Source organism: Drosophila suzukii, chromosome 3 (genome assembly GCF_043229965.1).
Source record: "Drosophila suzukii chromosome 3, CBGP_Dsuzu_IsoJpt1.0, whole genome shotgun sequence".
NCBI classification, from domain to species: domain Eukaryota; kingdom Metazoa; phylum Arthropoda; class Insecta; order Diptera; family Drosophilidae; genus Drosophila; species Drosophila suzukii.
Window position 1 is genome coordinate 7,969,745 of NC_092082.1, and position 23,104 is coordinate 7,992,848.

Consider the following 23,104-nt stretch of genomic DNA (forward strand, 5'->3'; position numbering starts at 1 on the left):
TGTTTCCACCATTTTTTTTGCTTTTTTATTTGGCTTATCCCTTTGGACCAGCCCGCTTTTTATTTTATTTTTTTATATATGGTAGCCCGGCTCTTATCTAAAAACCCGTTAAATTTATTATGCAACATTGCGCGCGGGTGGAAAATGCGATTTCTCATTCGATACAGATTCAGGTAAACATTCGCCGTGTGTGTCCGGCAAATAAATAAAAGCGAAAATTTTCTGCTGGCGCGTGTAACGCCAAATAAAAACCGAAAAACATTAACAAGCGGCGGCGGAAAAAAATGTAACTTAATTGTCAAACACACACACACAGATACCCACGCACACACACAAAAGGGTGTTGTGCTGTTGCTGTGGTTGTGTTTTCCGCGTGGGGTTTTCCGTGGGTCGGAAAATGGGGGGCGAACCTTTCTGCTCTTGGCGTGCGTGCGCCGTGCGATATAATTTATGTTTCAATAACTTTCGAAACTCATTGAAAAGTCGCTTATGTTTGCTTCAATGGCAGCAGCAACAACAACACCAAGAAAAACAACAACGTGCACAAGAAGAATGCTAAAAGTACAACAATAAATTGTTTGGATTTACTTATGCGAAGGAGAAAAAGGAGGTGGTTGGGCGCTGAGTTTTCCTTAGCCGGCGCTGCCATTTCCCATTTTACTCAATTTTTTATTGTTGCTGCACTTGAGCGACCCCGCTTTGTCTTCCCACCCGCAAGAAAATTCCCGCTCAACTTGCAAAAGTTTTTCGCTATTTTCCCTTCTCAGTCTTTTTTCTGTGAATGTGTTTTGTTTGCCATTTGCTTTCATTTTGTTTTTCCCGGCTATTGCCTTTTTTCCCAACTTTTTTTTTGGATTTTTCCCCCCGCTGCCAGTGTTGTTCATTTTGTGCTCTTAAAATTTATTTGCAAGTTTTCTAATTTGTACTTCACTCCATTTTATTGTAATATACAATCTCATTTGAAGTGAGATATCTCAGGGCATCTATCTAACGCAGAAATACGCAAGCAGAAAAAGGAAAAGGGATGAGTACAGGGAAAGAAATTAATACATTTCATTTAACAAAATATTAACATTAAAACTTAAGAGAGTTCTTATGAATTTGTTAAATATTTTAAAAGGTTAGATATTTTTTTAATATTCTTAATTCATAATCTGAATATGCACAAGAACTAAAATGAAATGGAAAGAGTACAGAGAACGAAATTAATTTGTTTGAATTTAACATTTAGAACTAACAAAATAATAGTCTGTGAAATACTCAAAAATACTAGAATAGATTTTATAAATATTTCAAAAGGTTTGATATTATATGCTTAAATTGAATAATCCATCTTCTTAGAATTTTGATGTTAGACCATGAACATGAATTTATTATGTTCTTTATTTTATAACTTTTAGTATCCTAAAATATATTATTCATAGGGATTTTTATGGTTACTAAAATTATTAAAATATTGTATTTCTCAACTCTTTTTTAATGAGAAAGTGTTCCAGGGCATAGTTAAAAAGTATCGGTGGTATCGCAACAATAAGCAAATCTAAATCCTCAATGATCTTGCTACCTTTTTCTGGTTAGAACTTTTTATCGCAGTGTAACAAGTTAGCGGAGGTGGCCTATAAGTATGCATTGCCTGCTGATGGCTGATCCTAGCGGCGTATCCTTGTATCCTGTTTCGGGACTGGGGCGCATATTTATTAACCACACTGTTGACTCTCGCTGCGGCAACTTTGCGTGCAGCTTGTTGCTCAGACCCCCCTCCCCCCCTTTTTCCCACCTCTGTATCCTTCCCTGTCTTCCGGTTTTGAATTTTGTTGTCGCACCTTCTCAGGAATTCTGTTTACATTTATTACTTTGCGCAAGTTTAAGTGAAAAATTTCCATAAACATTCTTTTAAGCGACATAAAGTTTTTATTAAATTTTGCTAGAAATCCCTGACACGATGATATCAGGCAACAGAACGGCACAACGGCGACGGCAACAAATAGAGCTGCGGAATTTACAACTACCAGAGGGCAGAGAGCACCTGCCACCCTTCGAGATACTTTTCCACGGGGGTCGTCGGCAGTAGGGGAAGTGCCAACTGTTTTACTGAGCTGGCAGTACGAGATACTGCTTCCAGCTTCAGCTGCACGCAGTTCATAAAAATTTTGCCAGCCAACATGACATGCACAAAGGCGAAAGGACACACGACGCCTGATCCTGCGAGGGGAAAGGAGTCGGGAGCAGCAGGTAAAAATAAAAGGAGAGAAATGCTGGAAGGTGGCATAAACTTTCGTCGCTTGTTAACCTGAAAGCTTCGCCGCCACTCCACTGACATTAGATGAAATTCAATTAAAACAAAGATATATTTCTCGTTGGACGAATTCCAGCAGGAGTTCCTTTAACCAGGCGAACAAAAAATACCAGGAAAAAAGGACTTCCGCGCATTGTGTATACGCCCTATAAAACGCTTAATTAGTGCAAAAAGAAACAGGAACATAAACACTTGCTAGTTGGGCGGTCTTTAACTTTCTTTGTAGAAAATGGAAATAGAATCCCTCAAACATTTAAATAACAAGCAAGTTGTTAAAGGGAATGCTTCTAGATAAATTAAATTAAAAACTTTAGTTAATTTGCATTAAAAAACTTTCAAATTATAGCGTCTGATACAAAAACTTTTAAACGGATTCATAAACAGCTTAATTAGCTGAATAAGAAAGCTGAATTTAATTACTTCCGCGTTGAATGGTCTCAAATTTTATTTGCTGTATATTGAAATTGAAATTGACTCGTTTAAATGCCATCTCATTATTCATACTGTCCGCAAAAACCAGCTAATTTACGTTAAGCATTTTTAAATAAGGTCAAAGTACACGATTGGACGTTGGGGTTCCAGGGGTATTGGCCACGTTCAGCCAACTGAAAGTTGATCGAAACCGCAACAAATGACAAACGTTACGGGGAAAAATACACAACACAGAAATCCAAACACACACACCCACACATGACCAAAGGAAAAGCGGGGGCGGAAAAACGGAGTAATAGGTAGAGGAGTAACACAGGGGAAAAAAAATAAAATCAATGAAAATGAAAACCAATTAGCGGTTAACCAAACTGTTCAAATTTGGAAATGGATGCAGCCGTGCATGGCCATAAACAACAACGGCAACAAAGATGGCACAAACGTATAGGGTCGGCAGATGAGTGATAGAGAGGTCAACAGAAAGGTAAAAGGTTGCCGGGGTTACAAATTTATTACACGAAAATAGGAAATAATTAAAATCAGTTCGTGTTCGGATACTTTTTGGGATAGAATGATGAGGAACTTTTTGATTGATAAATCAAAGGCCGTTTCTAAATGGCCAGGAAAATGTGAACACATTAAAGAGAAACCAGATGTACAATAAAACTTACAAGATTCTTGTAATATATGGAAAAAGGAGATAGTAAGTGGAGATTTCAATGATGTAAATTTTTCAACCTTTGCCACATTTTGATTTTACAAAAGGGTTCTATCTCTTTTAAATCTTTCCTACAAAATTATATAATTATATATTATATATTATAAGTCTTTATAATTATCCCAGAAAATCTTCAACATTTTATAGATTATCCCCCAATTTCCACCAAACTTCTTCCCAAATGACTCACCTGGATCTGCGCGTCGTGGGATCCTTCATGACCATAGCCTCTGAGATATCACCATATCGTCCGAAGTAATCGCGTAAGCTCTCTGAAAAAAATATAAACAAATGCAATGAATAATCAATCAAAGCAGGTTTATGAAATGTACTGGGGTTACACGCAAGTACGGCCATCAAAATCACGATGCCAAAGTTACTAATTTTGTTATACGCTTAATAAAAGTAAACTGAAAACAAAAAATAAAAGGGAGAAAAACGAATTTCGCGTGATGCCCAAATAAACAAACTGGTTGGGGACCCCGAAAATTTCTACTCCCTCCCGACAAAGGGTCGTCTCCTTCCTAAAAACCCCCTTTCCACACCCTTTGCATACGCAACTGGACATTATTCACATGCATACTCGCAGGATGCACTAAGAAAAATATATCTTTAGCATCCCTTAACGATTCAAAATATTTTTAATATTTCTGTTTATAATATTTATAGGTAGATGCACTCATTTTATATTAAAAATAACACCATCCATTCACTTTAAAAATATTTTGACTCTAATAAGATCCATACTAGAGTTTAATTTTCTGAAAATATAATAGACATCCTTTTAGTTTCTGAAACTTTCCTGCCTAAAAATGTTTATTCTACTGATCCTAAGATCAACGACCTTCTATACCTCTAATATTTTTATAACAAAACATGACGGAATAGATTTTATGATATTTCTTACATTTGTACCCTAAGTTTTATCGCATTTCTCTGCCTGTAAACACACACAAAGTACGCAGACCACTTCAGACTCGCTGCTTTGGTTGCCAGCGGCAGCTGTTGTCTGCGGTTTTGCGAGCTAATCTGACTCTGACTCCCGTTCGGAGGATGCGGATGCGGATGGAGGATGAAGGATCACGGATGGTGGATTGGGGATGGGACTCCGTCCGGGTGGAAGCACTTCAGCGGCACGTACGCACACAAACGCAACACTGAAGTTATTCCAACAAAATTGCCAGACAAACGCGACCAGGGTCGGGGTACTGGTATGGAAAGGGGGGGACCGCACGACAGATACCAAGGCTCGTTGGCTGCGATTTAATGCAGCAAAAACAAGCAAAATAAAACCGATAAAGTCATCTCTCTCGCCCGTCGGCTGCTGGCTGAAGAACCCTAATCCAGTCGAGTCTCGACGCTGGCGTCATAAATTCAAACTACAATAAAAATTCAATAAAACAAACGATTTTGCCGCTCACGCCGCGTGGCCAAGACGCTCCGGCCATAAATGTGGTGCGAGAAATCGCACCAGGGAACCAGCTCCACCACCACCACCATCACCGCCATTACCATCGCACCACTACCCCGTCCCAGAAATCGCAGCACCGCCAACACACACGCACCAAAAACAAAGCTAGAGCAACTAGTTGCGCCTTGTGTCGATGCAAAATGCTACACTTAAACAAAGAAGGTATAAAAAATTAACTAATAATATGTATTTAAATTAAGAGGTGACCTTAAAATATTATATTATATATTAATTTAATCTATTTCTGGTTTCTAACATAAGTTCTGGAAAGAATATCATTTTCTACCTATATGAGGTAGTGCTTTGAAAGATGTCTTAGGAAAGGAGAGGTATACCTACATAGATCTAAAGTTCTTGTTGTGTAATTTTTTGATTATGTGTAAACTATTTCTGGATAGCATATAATTTTCTTGCTTTATAAGGTAGTGCTTAAATAAAAGTTTTAGGAAAGGTATACGCACACAGGACCGAAGTTTCTATGGTATTACATTTTCATTTGAAGTATTTCTGGTAAGTATAATTATTTATAAGGTATGATTCCAAAGCAGTTTTGGGAAAAGGTATTTTCTTTTCTAAATTTTTTTCAGAACTATTTACATAGGTTTCAAGAGCATATTTGTAGGATGAACAATGTAAAAACAACATTCGTGTTCACTATAATAATCGATTCTACCAATTTTTAAGTAATTATGACCAAAGAGTAAACCTTACTCAACATTTTTTACAAGTGCATGAATAATGTGGGTGGAGGAAAGGGTTTAAAAACGGGTGGGAAATGGGGTGAAAAATGGGTGGGTAGGGTGCCATACACACCCAGGCAGACAGTCAAGTGGGGGCAATGCAACGCAAAACGCGAAGCTCGTCGCGTGATTTACATAAGTATGCACAATAATTATGAACAATAAAAAACAATTTGTTTGCTTATGACAGTTTTGGAACCATAAATAACAACAGCAACTGGCGCAGCGGTTCGAGTGGCATGTGGATGTGGAAAATGGTAGATGGAAATGGGGAAATGGGAAAGCGGGGCCGAGTGTGCGTGTGTGTGTGTGCGTGTACGGCATGCAAATTGATGGGGCAGCCAAAGGGTTGCGTTCCATTTCGTTACGTTCGTTGCGTATGTGGCGCTGCAAAGTATGCTACACTTTAACTTTTAATGGCCAATTGCCGCTCTATGTCCTTGGAAGAGGGGTCTTTGGTGGTGAGGAGGGGTCAGGTGGGGCGACACTATTCTATGGCAGGACTTGGCCATTAGTTGAAGTTGAGGTGTAAATAAACCAGTTGGAGTAACCCATTCTCCATAGCTGTGATTGAGTGGGTCACCGGAAATGAGAATTCGCAGTTCATTCGTTACGGTCGCTACTGAAGTTAGCAAGTCGTTTGACAGGTCTTTCTTATAAAATTTAAAAGAATTTCAAAATCAATCATACTCTAAATTAATGCTTATTTTATTCAATGATTTTAAATTAATTTAACTTAATATTTTAATTTTTGCAATGCTTTATTAAATGAAAGTATTATCACTTAGTTGTAATTATTAAAGGCAATAGCTTTCTTTTGGAAATATATAATTCCCCTCTGCTTTTTAATCAATTAAGCAGTTTCAATAACTCTCTTGAATCTTTACAACTTTATCTTTAGCATATAATAAACATAATTTTAAGAAATCCAACATGTTTAATAAATTTAAAACCTTTTTTTTAAAGAGGTAATTACATCTCCCAATAAACTCCCATTTGCACTCATCAATCTCCTATAAGAACCCCGATTTATTTTTGATATACATGTGACTCCCTGCTCTAAAACCAGATTCCCGGTGAAATGCCAGAATGAAGTCATCATCAACGTGTCAATCAGTGCGCTATATCCCAGTGCCGCACACAATATTTCACACACAGAGCATACCTTTCCGTCCAATTAACCCCTCGCCGTTTCTCACAGTGCACCCATACCCCTCCCCGTTTTGAAGAGCCCCCTTCTCCACCGCCCTTTCTGTCATCCAATGCGACGTTCAGTTTTGAGTGACAGCTGCAAAGTTTGTTTTGCATTTCATATTTGCGAGCTCGTCTGCAGGCCCCCCGAAAACCCCTTTCACCGCCCATTTAGCAGAGCTCAGTGCCAACTGTCACTTGACCGGCCAAAACCCGCCTCCTGCCACGCCCCCGCCTCCGAAAGACCAACATGGCCAATAGAAAAGCTGGCAAACAAAATAAATGTGTAAATGTGAAGAAGCAAAAAGCTGGTAAAAATGAAATGAGAAACAAAAAAAAAGGAAATGGTCAACAAATTAAAACGCGGCAAAATAAAAATAAAAATAAAATTAAAATTTATTTGCTACCCAACGGATGGGAAAAAAGTACAAATAAAATAAAATACACATAACAAAAACGGAGGGGAGATGAAAGGAAAGACGAAAGGAGCAGCGGCGACAAGAGCGAAATATATTGTAACGGGCCAAAAGCCAAACTTGGATTTAATTAAAATGTTTACCACAGTCATTTCATTTTCATAGCCGGCAAACATAAATTTTGAGAGGGAAAAGCGTGTGCGAGTGAGAGGGAGTGAGAGGGTCCGGGACCGCAGAGCGAAACAGCTGCAAGAAAATGCCAAAAACATTAAAGTTACCACACCAGGCCAACGCAAAAGTGGAAATTTTGATTGTTGCATTTTTGGTTTGGGGTAAAAACAATAAGCGATAAACAAAATAGGTTCAATCTGGGCAAGAAAATGGATTTGCAGGTAATTAGTTCAAGCAGGCACACAGAAATACACACACTCATAGGCAAATTTATCCCGAATCCATTTACTGGGATTATTTATAAGAAAACTCGGTGGCGCCCCCCAGCCATTCCACCCAAGGCAATCCGTTTTGCGGTTGCAGGCATATTAACCCCTTATCGTTCTGGCAGCCCTTAACCCCTCAACGCCACACCGCCCCCCAAAAAAGGTCCCCAATAGGCCACCGCACATGTTGTCAAAAGCACAATGCTGAAACCATAAATTTATGTGCTTTCTATTGTTTTTGCCAAAGAAAGCGGAAGTTGTGTGCTCTCTGCGGTGAGCTTAGGCGGCAGAGGGGGTGGCAGGGGGCGGCAGGGGGGGGCTTTGGAAAATGCTGGAAAACTACACAGCAGCAAAACAGCAACAAAAAACAGAACGAGTGAAAAAGGTGTGCGCAAAGGGATTTCAATCAATTGTGAGGCGAACTGAGGCAACTGGCAGTCAGAGCAACAAAAACTAAAGCTCAGCTTCTGTTCCGTTCGGTTTAGCTCTGCCCTGACCCACACTGAGAGAAAAATTGGGGTAAAATTAAAATTCGAAAGGTATCTTAATATAAAATCATGTCAACCTAACTTCTTTTTCTTTTTATAAAAAGTAAATCAATACTATTCAGTTTTATAAATCAATTTTGAATATAATATATCATAGAAAAGATGTACTAGTAATTATACAAATGTTTAATTTTTATTTATTTATTTATTCTCAGGCTAAGAGGCAATTGAAAAATTACCTAGCTACTGTGGCCTTAAAAAATTTTTTGTATTTTTTTTTTAATAATAAATGTAATATATTAACATACCATATATAGTATATCATAGAAAACTTTGATTAGTCATTATAAAAAATCTTTAATCATAAAGGTAAAATATTACAAAGATATCATCATCTGCCACTCTTATCACTTATAGTTTTCTAAATCCAAATTCAATTCTATAACTTACTAAAATATACCGCTTTGCCATCTTTACTTTTCCCACAGCGTATCGTTTTGTTGGAAAACGCAAATTGCTATTTTGTCTGAACAGCAAACGAGATGGCAATTCACTGGAAGACAGAGATACACAGAACGAAGCGGAAAGAGACGGGGCTATAGATAAAGAGGGAGACGGAACGAGGGGACCAGTAGAGCCTGTTGTAACACATCCCGGTTGTAGCATCATTTTTCATGCGCTCCAACAACTTTTGACAAAGGTCGGTCAAGCAAGTCTTAAAAACTTTGCGACAAGACAACGCACGTTCCGTTCCAGTCCCCCTTTGACCTCCTGGAATCTTCGCCCTGCCATCGGCCTGCCTTTCGCTTAGTGAATTACGCCGGCTTTAAGGGGTTAAGGTTGAGCCCCCGAGGGCTACGGGTAACAGTTGTCGCTGTTTGCTCTTCGCCCTAAGCCGTAAATAATAATATTTGGACAAGTTGCCAGGGCGAGATATCAAAAAGATCGAATATCCAATGCTCTAAGATACTTTAAAATATATAACAGTGATACCAAAAATGTCGATGAAAATATTTTATCTTATATATTTATTTTAAAAGCAAATCAAAGCCAGAGGGAACTTTTATCAAACCATAATACCCAAAAGGTTTTATCTTAAATCTTAACATAGCCTTATTCTAAAACATTACCAACTTTGAAATCCTTAAATAACCCAAAAGCCTTTTTTAACTACATTACGACTTAAATAAAACAATAATTGAAATAGTTTCAGCCTTGGCATTTCCAAACCAAACAATTATACCCAGATAAGACCCACTTTGATCTCTTTACCTAAACTGGACCCGTATAAGGAGCAACTGTTTTAATTATGATATGCTTAGAGGAGTTTCAAGCCCCTTTTGAAACTTTCGCGGTAAACATCTTCATGCATATGAAACTAAGCTCTCTGATTTGGGATAGATAAATATATGGGAAAAACTTTACCATACGCATAGCACTCCCCTCTTGAGAACTCTGCTCCCACGCAAAATCCCATAACCCTACTCAATGGCTCAAGAATGGAAAACTTGTTTACAAGCGTCAACATTTTCACCTGATCTACGGTGAATGTTGGCCCAACTTAGTGCGATTTATGGCAATGGCAAGTCATAGACTTATGGATTGCTATAACTTGCAAACGGCACTTACCATAATTGCATTGGATATTGGAGATTTTTGGGGGGCGGTGGGTCGAATATATCTGAGTCGGCAACTTTGAATAATTTATGTTAGCTGCGTTCAAAGTTGAGACGCACAAATTAAAATCAACGCACCAAATGATTGATGAATGGCCGGGGTGCTCTGGACGAGTGTTCCGTATCTGGATCCACCTTTGTTCGGGTCAAGTCATTTAAATACGGACAATGGGTCACCAAACACAAGGTAGGTAAACTCCAAACTAAACAGAATGTCAAAAATCAAAGTCCAAACTTGATGGAAAACAAAGGCCAGAAAGTAGGCAAGTTGAAGAAGCGCTGGTTAAACAAAAGGCGGTGAAAACTTTCCACGCACACAAAGCCAAAACTTTCGGACCAGAAAGTGGAAGAAAGTGGAAGTGGGTGGTTTTTCTTATCTCTGCACGACACAGGGTCCAGGATTCAGGATCCAGGACCCAGGGCAGCATCAAAAGCATGCTAATGTCCAGCCCTGGCCGCAATACGCCCACCACGTAAACAACGGCGCATAAAAGGGGGTCCAGTGGAGACAAAGATCCAGACAAGAGCCGAGAAGTCAAGCACAAAAAGGGTCAAGATGGTCCTGAAAGGGGGGTCTTAAGTTCCCCCCAGCAGATGTCCTCCACGCAGGATATGCGACGAGGACGACTGTGAACGCATACGAATCAATTGATTTGGGAGGTGCGGCGGCAGGACGAACCGAACCAGGATGAAAGGTCTGGGTCTCGGGCTCAGTCTCCCACTGAATGCAAAGTCTCCTCAGCTCGTTTCCTATTCCGTCTCTGCACTCGGACTTTTTTGTTGCCAATGCAGCCAAGTGGAATAAATTTCCAGAAGTCAAGGTAAATCGTCGTGGAAATCACTGAAAGCAAATTAAAAAGTAACAGCCAGGAGAAAGGGCAAAAGGATGACCAAAGTCAGGTGAAGTATGTAGATAGATATGCCACCACTCACTCAATCACTGGAAAAAATAGAGCCTAACTTTGTGGCGTTCAAAAAGTTATTAAAAAGTTTTAAGTTCTTTTATTAAGCGTTATCTACACTTTCATTGTATTTTCCTTTAAATAATAAAAGCTTACCCCATTTAATAAATATGGGTAACTATTTTCAAACTGTACGTGAATCTATTAAACTAATTTAAAATATGTAAGCTTATTTAAGTAATTTCTAAGTATATGTTATTATAAGTCATACGTTTATCCTTTAGTATATATTATTATAAATTGAATATTAAACGAGTAATAAACCCTTTATTTTTCTCTCAATGCTCGATGATATATTTTCTATATAGAAAGACAGAGTCAATAAGGACGATGGGTATAGAGGAACAAAAGGGTCAAGCGTTCGACGCAATAAACCAAAATGCGACTATCGGGCCAAAAGGAGGCGGTGCCCGGAAAGATGGGGGAGCTCTAAAGGATTTCCTTATAAATTATTGTGAATTTATGCGAATCACTTCCAGTTGGATTGCCACCGCGATGGCGATGACGCAGCCCCCATTGGAAAGGAGGGGGCAACAGGATGAGCAGGAAAGCCGCCGAGGATTTTAACTTTATAATTGAATCCATTACTTAAGAACGTGCGTCCAAGATTTCGACGTATTAAAGTGTTGGCAACCCCATCCCCATACCCTTCTTCCTGCCAAAAAAGCAACCCCATCCATCCAAGGAAATCTCTACCGCTGATTGCCAAGGGTAAGGCGAGTTAAGTTCTTGGTTTGTTGGCTACACAAAAACCCCGAAATAAGTTTTAATTACGGGCATATGATGGTGGCCGATAATAATAATAATAATAACGGCAAGAGAGCGCACGAAACGAAACCAAACCGAACCAAACGAAACGTTGGAAAAACTTTTGGCGCCCCGGCAACGAAGACGGACTGAAAAATTCTATTATAATTAATAGCAGAAAATTATGAAATTAATGCAAAACAACAAAAACGGAGTATGAAAAAAAAAACAGAAAAAGTACGCACAGCAACTCAGCCAGAACAGCAGCCCGAAATTGGATTCATTAAAAATTGAAGTGGGTTTCGTGGCAGCGCCGAGTGGAAAGTGTGCTCGAGCTTATCCCAAAAACTTGGAATGCAGCGAAAGGGTTGCAGAGGGTCGTCCTCAAGGAGGCCCGGCAATAATTGAATCTCCCAGGTCGCTTTGGCCCCCAGTCGGCATAGATTTCTCCAATCACATTTCAGCTGTTGAAATGTTGATGAGGGACAGATTAGAGGTTACAAATTTGACATTCCACCGGATGGATAATCAAGAAAAAAGGATAATAGAGTTGGAATCTTGGCAGATACATTTTAACAATATCAATTTGGTTCTAGAATCAAATCATTTCATCTTGACCACAAAATCTTTATTACAACTCAATAAATAAATGGTACCTTTTTCCTTATTTTCTAATATTATGTTGAGGCTCTTTTAATTATATTAAATATAATATCATATAATTTAAGGCCCAGCATATTTCAAACATCAATTACATTTCAAATTAAATTTAAATTAATTTTAATTTGACATTTGCCAGCGTGAATATTATTCCATTGATTATCGTTTATGAATTGGTATTTGAAGTATGAATTTAATTAGCACAAATTAAAGGGAACAATAATATTTATTCGGTTCAATGTTTGTAACTGAATAATGTTTGCTGAAACTGATCAATTTAATTGATTTTCAAGCTGAGATATATGGGTAAACCAAGTTTGACTAGAGCTCTTTAAACCTTGAAGCTTATGCTATTCCATAACGAGATACATCAAACTAACCACTTTTCATTTCATTTTCCAAATGGATTTTCCCTCGCTGGGTTTTATTTTTTGCCGTTGTTGTTACACGCAATTTTTCATACTAATTACCAAGCAATTTAGTTTTGTGTTTACACTCGCTGGCTGCTTGCCCAGTTGATTGGCATTGGCAGCGGCAGGTGGCCGCCTCATTAGTGGCTTAACTTGCTATACAAAATGTGTGGCACTTATGGCAAACAGAACTGAGCAGGGCCCAGAAGTGGTGGCAACATGAAACATGAAAAAGCAGCAGCATCAAATTGACACTTAACCGGAAAGGCAGGTGGGGGCAACAATAAGCAGCCACACGTTGACCAGCTGAGTGGATGGGGATCTGGATTGGAGATGGGGATGGGGATGGGAAAATGCGGAGTGGAAAAGGGGAAGTGGGTCCAAGGATGGGAGCTTCAGGAGCAGCAGGAACAACAGCATTACCAACTGTGTAAACAAAAACGACGGCGTCGAGGACAAGGCAACAGCGCTCACATACACTCGTGCACGGAGAAAAAAAGAGGATTCGCGTAGGCTGATCCTTAGAAAACTAGAAATTGCATATCTTACTATAAGATGAACCTAAAAAAAATCCCTAAATTTGCAAGTCTATGGGTCAGAAAACAAGTAATCCTTATTTTAAATATAGAAAAAGAGATATAACACATTTTGAAAAGAGGTAGATTAAAGTGTTTTATAAGAATTTAATATCCCAAAATAAATCTTATCAAATTTGATTCAAATTCTAAATGAAATATCGTGTTGTTTTGGAATGTATCCTGTTTATTTTATTTTATATTATTTGTAAAACGTAAGACAATTTAAAAGCATATATCTTACTTGTAGTCTTCTTTTAGTTACAGACCTGTCTTAAAAATATATTTTACACTTTGCTTATAATATTCCATAGCATCCTATATATAATGTAATGTGGTATAATGACAGTTCAAAATAAATATATTAAAAAAAATATGAATGAAAAATGGAATTCTTAAACAGGATATTCTTCTAAGCCTATACATTTCTCCCTCTGCACAAAGTCTGAGGAGAAACCAGGATGGGGAAACGACAGCGACAAAGCCTGCCACATATCAGTCAGAGATGAGACAGGGACACGGACAGAAACGACGGAGAGACTGAGAGACGGAGAGTCCTGGGAGCCCGAAAGCCGGCGAGAGATCCTTTAAAGTCGACCCGGGCACTTGTTGGTGTCCATAAGCTGGCTGGGCAAACAGGCAAACAAACCCAACTAACAAGCCATAAGATGACAGCCTGCCAGTGACAAATTGTGCCAAATCGAAATGGTAAACAAATGCAAGCCAGTGGAAGAGAAATGCCAACGGAGAAATGCCCGGGAAAATGCTGGGGAAACGGAGAAAGCGACAGAACAGAGATCTCTGGTCCCGAATGGAAGCAACAAATATGCAAATTTTGCACATCTGCTAATTTGCTAAGCTGAAAAATAGGAGCAACAGGATGGGGGAAATGGTCAAAGGCCGAGTGGGCGGTTTGGAAATATTGATGCCGAGCAATCAAATGTGCCACGGGGCGTATGCGCAATGTGGGAGAAAGGGGGGCCAGTGGAAAAGTGGCCACAGATCATAGCTCACTTCGGTCCACTTTGTGCGGCATTAGCTAAGCAAATAATCATTACATTTTCCATTTGTTTTTTGAATACATACATATTTATCTGTGTCTGTTGGTGCGTTATTTTCGTTTTGTTTTTTTCGGAAGTGTATCGATAGCCCCGCAAATAAAAATCTCTCACGCATTCCCAGCACGTACCACATGATTCCCATCCCCATCCCCAAGCCCTCTCATCACTCGGGCCCCCCACTTGACGAGCAAACAGCTCTTGAGGCATAAGCCACCCCCAGAACCAGAACCCCCACAAGAATCAACGCCCCCTCTTCTACCATCGACCACCCTTGGAAAATCCCCCGCAGTTTCCTCCATTTAAAAAAGTATCAATTTCATTGTTACGCGAGCTCGTTTTTTTCCCTGTTCCTCTCTCTTAGTGTTTTGGTTCTTTATTATATGGTACATCCTTGGAGAAGAGTCTTATGAATACCATAAGAAGCTGATAAAGAATAACACAGTAAAGTGAAGTGGGTACGGACTAAAGTGTGGAGGAGATTATTGAATAAAAATCAAGCACTTGGGTTGGAAAAACTTTACACAGGAAATTATGATTATGGTGAAAAAGCAAAGTACCAAGATAAAAGCAAAAGTCTATAGAAGATATTGAATAGGTTTTTCTTGTCGTGAAATTTGAATAGCTAAGAATAAGTTTTCTATCAAAGGTAGCTAAGTAATTATCAAGGGGTTTTCTCTTAGGCATACAAAAATTAAATAATAATTAAAGACTTTAAAAAAAGGTAAATTACAACCTCTATATGTGCTACAAACATAATATCTTAAAGGTTTTAAGAAGGAAATAACTTAAATATCATTTAACGAAAAGTAAGTCCAGTTCAATCAACTTTCCAAGTCAGGGTAACAAACATTCGATTTTCTTCCATAGGTTTTCCGATTTTCTCATTTTCATTTGACTGTGCAAAGTGAAATAAATTTTGAAACGGCAATTGCACGAGGGCCCATGGCAATATTAGATGAACATTTTCCGCAGGACCCCGGAAAAGGAGGAAAATTTGGGGCAGGACAACAAATTATTGCCCAGTCATGACATGAGTTTTCATTCGACTTTGAGTTTTTGCATAAAATTTCAATAAGGCCAAGTAAGCAAATGAGTTTTCTTCGAACGCTTTTTCTTTTTGTTTTCCAATAGTCCCTCCCTGCCAAGTTTTCGGGATAGATAAAGTACCAATAGTTTGTTTTAAGACCCTGTCCCTAGTGTCAAATTGAGCTAATCAGGCTCAGGTTGTGCCCGGAAAGTTATCGTTACTGGGTATAATGCATCATTTTGTGGTCAAAATGGCAAAAACGTTAAGTTTTTATGGCCAACGACTTTTTGGATCTAGACCAAAAATAATCTCCTGCTGTTTCAGACCGAGTTTTGCTTGTTTGTTTGTTGGGAGTTTCGCTCGTTTGCTGTGTATTTTATTTTATCGCTGTTGGCAGCCAGACCGAAGGCAAACCGAAAACCAAAACAACAATAAAACCAGTCAAAAAGCACTCGAAATGCCAAATGAGTTGAGTTGGCCCCGCCCACCTTTTGCCTAATGGCCAACCCACCCGCCCCCTTTTGGATGGGCGGGAAAACTCAGGCTTTTCTCTGTGTGTGAGAGAGAGGAGCTCACCTTTTGCAATTAATCCGTGGCTGGAAAAACCGTAGCCTCCTCCGCCGCCTTCGCCTCTGTGTCAATGGAAATTTTTGGCCCAAGAAGCGCCAGAATTTTCCACCTTTCCGGCCCCGCTTGTGTTATCTTCGTTTTTCATAAACAAAATGGGGGAAAATCTGCTTTGGCTGCCAGCGGGAAAAACAACAACTTCCAGCTGCAATTTGGCAGCGTTTTGCGGCGCGGATTTCACCGCCCCCCGGCCCTCCCAAAAAGCCAAAAGCCAACTCCCAAAAGCCCTACCGCAATTGCTACTGCCATTTTTCGGTCTCAAGTGACAAATATTAGAGGAGTCTTTATCGCTAATTAGACTTTGTAGCCGTAAATCTGTTGTCATTTGTTGTGCTTGCCATTTCTGGTATTTTTGGTCGGGGCGCAAAGGTCCTGCTGTGCGAATGCATTTTGAAGTTTGCCAACTGATGCCGGAAACATTCGAGACTCCAAGGAGTTTGGGGATAAGAAGTTAAGCCGGGGAGCTTGAGAGGCTCAGGGCTGCAGGAAGCGCCAAGGGAATAGGGATCAGGACATACAGAAGTAATGGCCTGGAAGTGACTTTTAAATGAGTTCAGAAATTGTCACAATATGATCGAAGCACTCCAGCTGCAGAACATTTTGTTTTTATATGTCCTCCCGCAGCTGATGCAAGCAGAAAAATATTTTATTTATATTTTAAAAAATATTTAGTTTTAATAATATTTCCTTTATCATATATACCAATTCCAATCATTCATTAGTACCTATTAATAGATTTAAAGCTGTAAAAAGATCTAAAATTAAGATGACTTAAGCTTTAAAAAGCACTATAAAAATATATACCAGAAGCAAGAATGAACATAAAATAAGAACAAAATGGCGGCTTTGAAAGTTAAATAATTTATAAATTATAAATTGTCATATAGTTATTAAATTAATATTTAAAAATATTTAATATTAATGTAAAATATTTTTAAAGTAAAAATAATCCTTTTTCGATTCTCAATTTAAAGTTTACTACCTTATCAGGCCCCGTAATACCAGAATTTTTGTACTGTACTATTATGGCTATTTCTGGGGCACCACAGGCGGCCATGGCAGTGGCTAACTATGGAAAACAATGGCCTTGGATTGCATCCAGCTGCCATTTCGAGCGGATGGCAGACGAAAACGATTTCTGCGGATGCGGATTCACCAGCGAGACAAACGACAAGAGACAGCAATGGAGATGGAGATGGTGACAGAGGGGGTGCCGCAGGCTTTCTACGATTATACGAATTTTTATGGCACATATGAGACTAATAGAGATTGGGCGAGGGGCTGGAGCAGCTGGCGCATGCCAAGAAACGAGGCGAGGCCAGTGGCAATTTATGCGGCTCAGTGTTGCATTAAATGTACAGTGAAATGCTTGAGTTAATAAAAAAAAAAGAAAACAAGAAAATATATAAAAAACAGCCGGGCAAAACCCAAAAAATAAAAATGAAAAGGGAAATGAAAATGAAAAAGGAGCCCGGGCCCAAAAAGAAATCCTTCAGCCGCATCTAGCTTGAAGTGTGGCCGGAAATGAAGCGTCCCCATTTGGAGGTAATAAGTGTTTTTGGGCTTTTGTTTCTGACATGCCCATGATGAAGTGGGGTATCAAGGTTTCGTCGTGCAGAATGTGACCAAATGGGGATTTATCTTTAAAATAAACGTGATCAAAATGGATTATTGGCAGCGACTTTGATGACAGGGGATAAACGAAAAGGCAATCCCTGGGGAGTACAAGAAATAAATCATTAGAACCTTAAGATTCAAGTGTACTAAATGGTTTTTAAATAAATTGTAATATATAATTTGTAAATGTTTATAAGATTGTTCTCATCTACCACTTTTTAAGAAGGATATCCCTGTAAGAAACTCTATTTCTGTAAACACTATAAAGTCTGCAGGTTAATTGACTTTCACTTAAATTAATCTTTGGTTAATGAATATAATTTTTTTTAATGTATGTCATCAAAGAAAATATTAAGACACTTAGAATATGGTTTTTTTTGTGAGAGAAACTCAATTTCCACAGTAACCTTGCGTGTAACCCTTTTCCTGCTTAATGGGCGTAATCCCACTGATCAATTTCGTAGCTCCAGCCTTTCATTCCGTGTTTTTCGCTGCTCCGGAATAATTCTCCGAGACGAATTGTGAACGAATCCTGGGCCTAACCAAGCGCAACCAGAAACTTAGTTAACATACGCACGCACACACACAGCCGCACACAACTCACTTTCCCCCGGTGAAAGTGTGTGTGGCATGTGTATGATAAATAGCTTTCAATTTATATGCCTCGAGGGCGGTCAGGCCAAAGTTTTTGGCTCTGGGATTGCGAGTGAAACGGGCGAAGACTTAAAGGTGTTCAAGGGTCATTTATCAGGCAGAGCGGCAACATTTAGCGCTACCTTCGAGCCCCCAAACTTACATATGTATTTGGGTGGCAGGATGTGAAGGTGTGTCTAAATATATACCTGTGCATATGTCTGTAAGGCCGGGAAATTTATGCGCTCCGTCTCCAATGGGAGGCTGCCTGGGGATGGGATGGAGGGCAGCAGCTCCTCCGACTAGTGGAGTATTCATTTCGATCTGAAAGTGAAAATCATTTGCAATTGTGGCAGTTGGCAGTTGCCAGTCGGCGACTTGTAATGGCTTCGTAGAGCGGTCGAAATTACTTTAACCCGCCAGCTGGGTCCGCAACTAACTTCTCTTTCTGTTATTTGCACAGTGAAAAAAGAGGCAAAGTTGTAGTTTAACATCGAACATGAAGGGTTACCAACTGACACTGCTGTTGTGGCAGAAAAATAATTAGTTTTTGTTGCAGCATAGCCTTTCTTATTGCCTAGAAAAGAAACAAATTTAAAGTATAATAGTAATTACTTTATTTTTGCCCTGTGTAGCTCCCTGCCCCCTCTGCCTCTCCACTAAATGAGTGAGTAAATGTGTGTAGCTGTCGACAGGTGTGCAAGTAATTACACTCACACCCATCATCAGCAGCCATCGAAGGGGGCTGGAAATTAGGGGGCTGTTAGTTAGTTAAGGGGGGGCGTGGCAGGGCTCGGCATGGCCTTTTGCATACCCCGGCACACAATTTATATTTGCCAAAGCTGCCGCTGACGCTGATGCTCGGGCATCAGGGCTTCAAGGCAGACAGGCAGTCAGTCAGGAAAAATGGTTGCCATTTCCTTGGTCTCGTCAAAATTAATTAATTTGCAGCGCTGCTGCAGAAACGACTACGTTGTACATCGGCCGACGGCAGACTTAGCTTCGCATTCCATCTATCCTATCCTGCGGTTATGCCTTAGAAAGCCACCTCTCAGAACCCCACCCACACACAGTCCACAAATCAAACCGAGCAGGCAGCAAACGATTTACACTGTCCAACAAGATGATTGACGGTCCGAAGGCACTGAGAAAAATTATGCTTCCCAGTTGAGTAATTAAACTGGAAGATATAAATGGATTACAATTGATATTAAGCTTCAAAATGTGGCAGATAGGTATATGATATGATCTTTAATATTAAATAAAATATATTAAATCAAATGACACTTGTAAATTTAAAGCTTTTAAAAACACATAGATATGGTTTTATGAAAGATTTATTATAAAAGACGCTTGGGCAAGGATAAATATCTGATTAGGTCGTATCTTCTTTTCTTTCTTTAAGAATTCTTTACTTATTGCTTAACAACAAATCCAATGTTCTTCTATTGAGCTACAAAAGCGATTTCATAACAAAAGCCCGGTGTTATATGTATAACACTTGGATTTGTATTGCCAACTTTGTTGCCGAGTGAAATCAAATCCTGGGGTCAGATGCTATTGATTACCAAAGTGCGAGCCAATTGAATTGAATTTGTGCTACAAATCAAGTAAGCAACTTAGCAGCTAAACAACAACAACAGCAACAACAACAGCCCGGGGCACAACCACTATGCCACCCCCTTCCCCAGTGCCCTGCCACTACGCCCCTGTCAATAGCTGACCCCAATCAGAGGGGGCAAGACACGCACACAAACGAAACATGGACGTGGACGAAAAGGGGGGCAGCAATCAATTGCAAGGAATGCGAGAGCAACAAAAAATGCGAAACAGGAACAGCAGGGGTTCGGGGGTTAAACCTGTCTTCAAAGGCCGAACACTCCACTACCCTTGGGAAACTGTGGTTCTCTTGGCCGTCAAGATTATTGCTATATTTTAATATATTTTCCGAATTTCATTTCTAGAAGATTAAAGTTGCAAGATAAGAATTTCTCAGGATTCCATGTTGATTTTATAAGATAAATATATCATATACTATTGAAAAGAAATCATGGATAGTACCATTCCAAAAAGAAAGGGTGCAAAATAGGAGAAACATTGCCAAGAAGAAAATCGAAGCAGGAACAGTGCAGGATCTGCTCGCTTTTTGTGCGTTGGCTGCCCCACGTGGCAGTGAAGTGCAGCTATAAAATACTAATCCGCATCAAATGAATGCTACATCAATCTTGTGTCGGGCGCAGGCGGTGGCGCTGGATGATGCGTCGCCAGGTGCGTGAGGTGAGGAGATCGAGGAGGACCTAGGGATCCTGGGGAGCCAGGACAGCAAGGACAGCAAACGACAGCTAGGAGCCATCAACCATCCGCCGAAAAGGATGCAGGACGCACGAGCGAGCCAGCGACGACTGGTGGCAGGCGCAACTTTAATTTTGTTACTAAGCCCGAGCAGGGACAGTGCTGGTTTCCCAAGAGGAAAACGGGAAATGGGTGCACAGGAAGAAAATGTAATAACATAGGTATCAAATTGTAACAAAACTAATCAATTGGTCCCTCATTTTCTGAATGTACTTATCATCCAACTTCATTTTCTATTATTTCTTTGATGCTGAACTATATCAAACTGAATATCTGAGATATTGTTGTGTGTTTTTTTAAAGCTTAGATTTTAAAATTAAGTGCTAAATATTAAAATGACATTTCACTTAAAACCTTGTAAAATATCTCCCAACCTTACAAACTACAATAATGTTAATATAAAAAGTCCTTTGTGCTCCTTATGTATTCTTTTTCTCTGAGTGTAAATGGTCATAAAAAGGTGTTAATTAAAATTATATTTTAAAACATTTATTTGATTTGTTTTCAGCTAAATTGGTAATAAAAATAAATATAAATCTCAGTTGGTCTTTTAAAAAACTTAGGTCTGCTGAAAGGTCGATACAATATAAAATTCTATGACTTTAAAGACTTCGTTTAAAAAACACTTTTAGATTTAGTTTTTCATTACAAAATTATTATTAATAATTATTAAGGCATTGTGGTAGTCTCTGTAGTGTTTTGATTGATCAAAAAAACATACATAACTACTCAAATATTTCTTTCTCTGTAAGGGAAGCGGTAGGAACGACTGTGGCAGTGTCGGTGGCAGATGCCGTGGAGGAACCGCTCAAAAGTCATTTCCGCAAATGTTGTCGGCATCGTTGTCGGTGTCGCATCCTCGCTTCGAGGATTGCGGATTCCGGAGGCAGGAGACAAACGGGCAGCAAAAACTAGGGATTAGGGATTTGCGTGCACATAAATGAATTTCGTGTACGCATGGGAGGCGCTCTGGTTGCGTTTGGGGGTGTGGAGGTCCTTGAAAGGGGGTTAAAGGGCGACGGCGGGTTGAGTGGTTGAGCAGTAGGAGCCACCTAAGCCCTAAGCAGCTGCTGCCGCAACAGTAAACGTTATCTACACACGTGCAACGTGCAATGTGCAACATGCAAGCAATGAGCTGGTCCCTCATTTTCCCCCAAACCCCGACCCCAAATGCCATTCCGCACCCCCAGCCCATTACAATCCCTCAACTATCCTCCTTTCTATTCTCCAGCCCCATCGTCTGTGTTTGCATTGGTGTGCAATTGTTGGCATTACGTGCCACTCTCGATTGCCATTCAATGCCAGGAGCAGCAGGATCCAGCTTTAGGACGGGAATCCTCGGAATGGAGGATGAGGTACGAGGCTGGGCGCAATCCACGGCCCACGCAGAGCCGCCAACTATTGAATTACTTTCAACCTGCGACTGAAGATTGCACTTGAAATAGGATTCACAGCTCACTCGCTCTCCAAAAGCTTCAGATTTTCAATTTCCGTTTCCTTTTTTGCGCTTTTCCAGCCCCCTCCCAACACCACTCCCCTCGCATTCCCATTCCCCTTTGATCTGTGCGTCTGGGATTTGAACTGGGATTGGGATTGGGTCCTCCGCCTTTTTTCCCCCGTTTTGTTCATGTCTAAGCAAATGGAATAAGCGCGCTCATTGCTCGGGCTTGTTGCCGATGGATGGATAGATGGATGGATGGATGGATGACTCGGGGGCGCAGGATCCGGGAATGGGGAGCGGACGGATGGGTGCACGGATGGATTGATGATTCCCACCATGAAACTATGGCAACTACGGGCATGCCCTTCGCAGGGGTCTCTGCCAGAGGTCAAGAGGTTGAAAGGGAAAGTTTACACCCCTACCTCTTTTATACAAAATTTCGGAAAGCTGGTATTTAACAACACATTTTTTGTTGAGAGCAGCGTTCAGGCATTAGTACTCTTATCATATTACTTCCTCAGGAATAAAACACTTAATTATAAAGTATGCCTATGTTTATTTATTCTACAATATAAAACCACCGAGGTACTAAGGTATACTCAAAAATGTATAAGGCATATTTAAAAATTTAATTGTTAAAAAAGACCATAAAAACCTTTGAAAAATATTTCAAAATCACTTAAGTTTAACATTAAATATTTAAAATTTTTCATATAATATTTTTGTAATCTTCAGGAGATTCTTTTTTGGTACAGTTAGTGCTTGTTAAAATTGCTGTCCTTCTTTCTTATTGTAACTTCTAATTTAATTTAACGAATGCTTGCTTTACTGCTTTCCAACTATAGTGTATCTATCTTTTCAGCCTATAATATTCACGGCAACCATTTTTCACTTAACCATCCCATCGAGGTAGTGTCTTTTTCTGCCCCCTAAAATATTCATGGTAGCCACTAAAAATTCCCACTTATTTGGCAGTGAAAATTGCCGAGTTTTTTGTGACGTCCCGGGCAGAAAAAGTGAGGGGATCGCAGTGCCTTTGCAGTGGCAATGTTGATGGTGGCAGGATAGATGCACGTGCATCGCTGCAGTGGTTGCCCTGGGCAACTGCTGCCCCCACTTTCGGATCCACT

At 39.8% G+C, this 23,104-nt stretch overlaps 1 protein-coding gene across 6 annotated transcripts in view; it reads right to left on the reverse strand.

Annotated features, from left to right (window-relative positions):
* The window catches only part of Rbp6 (RNA-binding protein 6), a 190,112-nt gene that overhangs the window by 121,213 nt on the left and 45,795 nt on the right, over nucleotides 1-23,104 (reverse strand). For all 6 annotated transcript variants that reach the window (XR_010654125.2, XM_036814973.3, XM_036814975.3 and 3 more), the window contains exon 4: nucleotides 3,634-3,715. Coding sequence is in view for 5 of the 6 variants with exons in the window: in XM_036814973.3 (XP_036670868.1) it covers nucleotides 3,634-3,715 (82 nt within the window). In the remaining variant the exon portion in view is untranslated. The remainder of the gene's footprint in view (nucleotides 1-3,633; nucleotides 3,716-23,104) is intronic.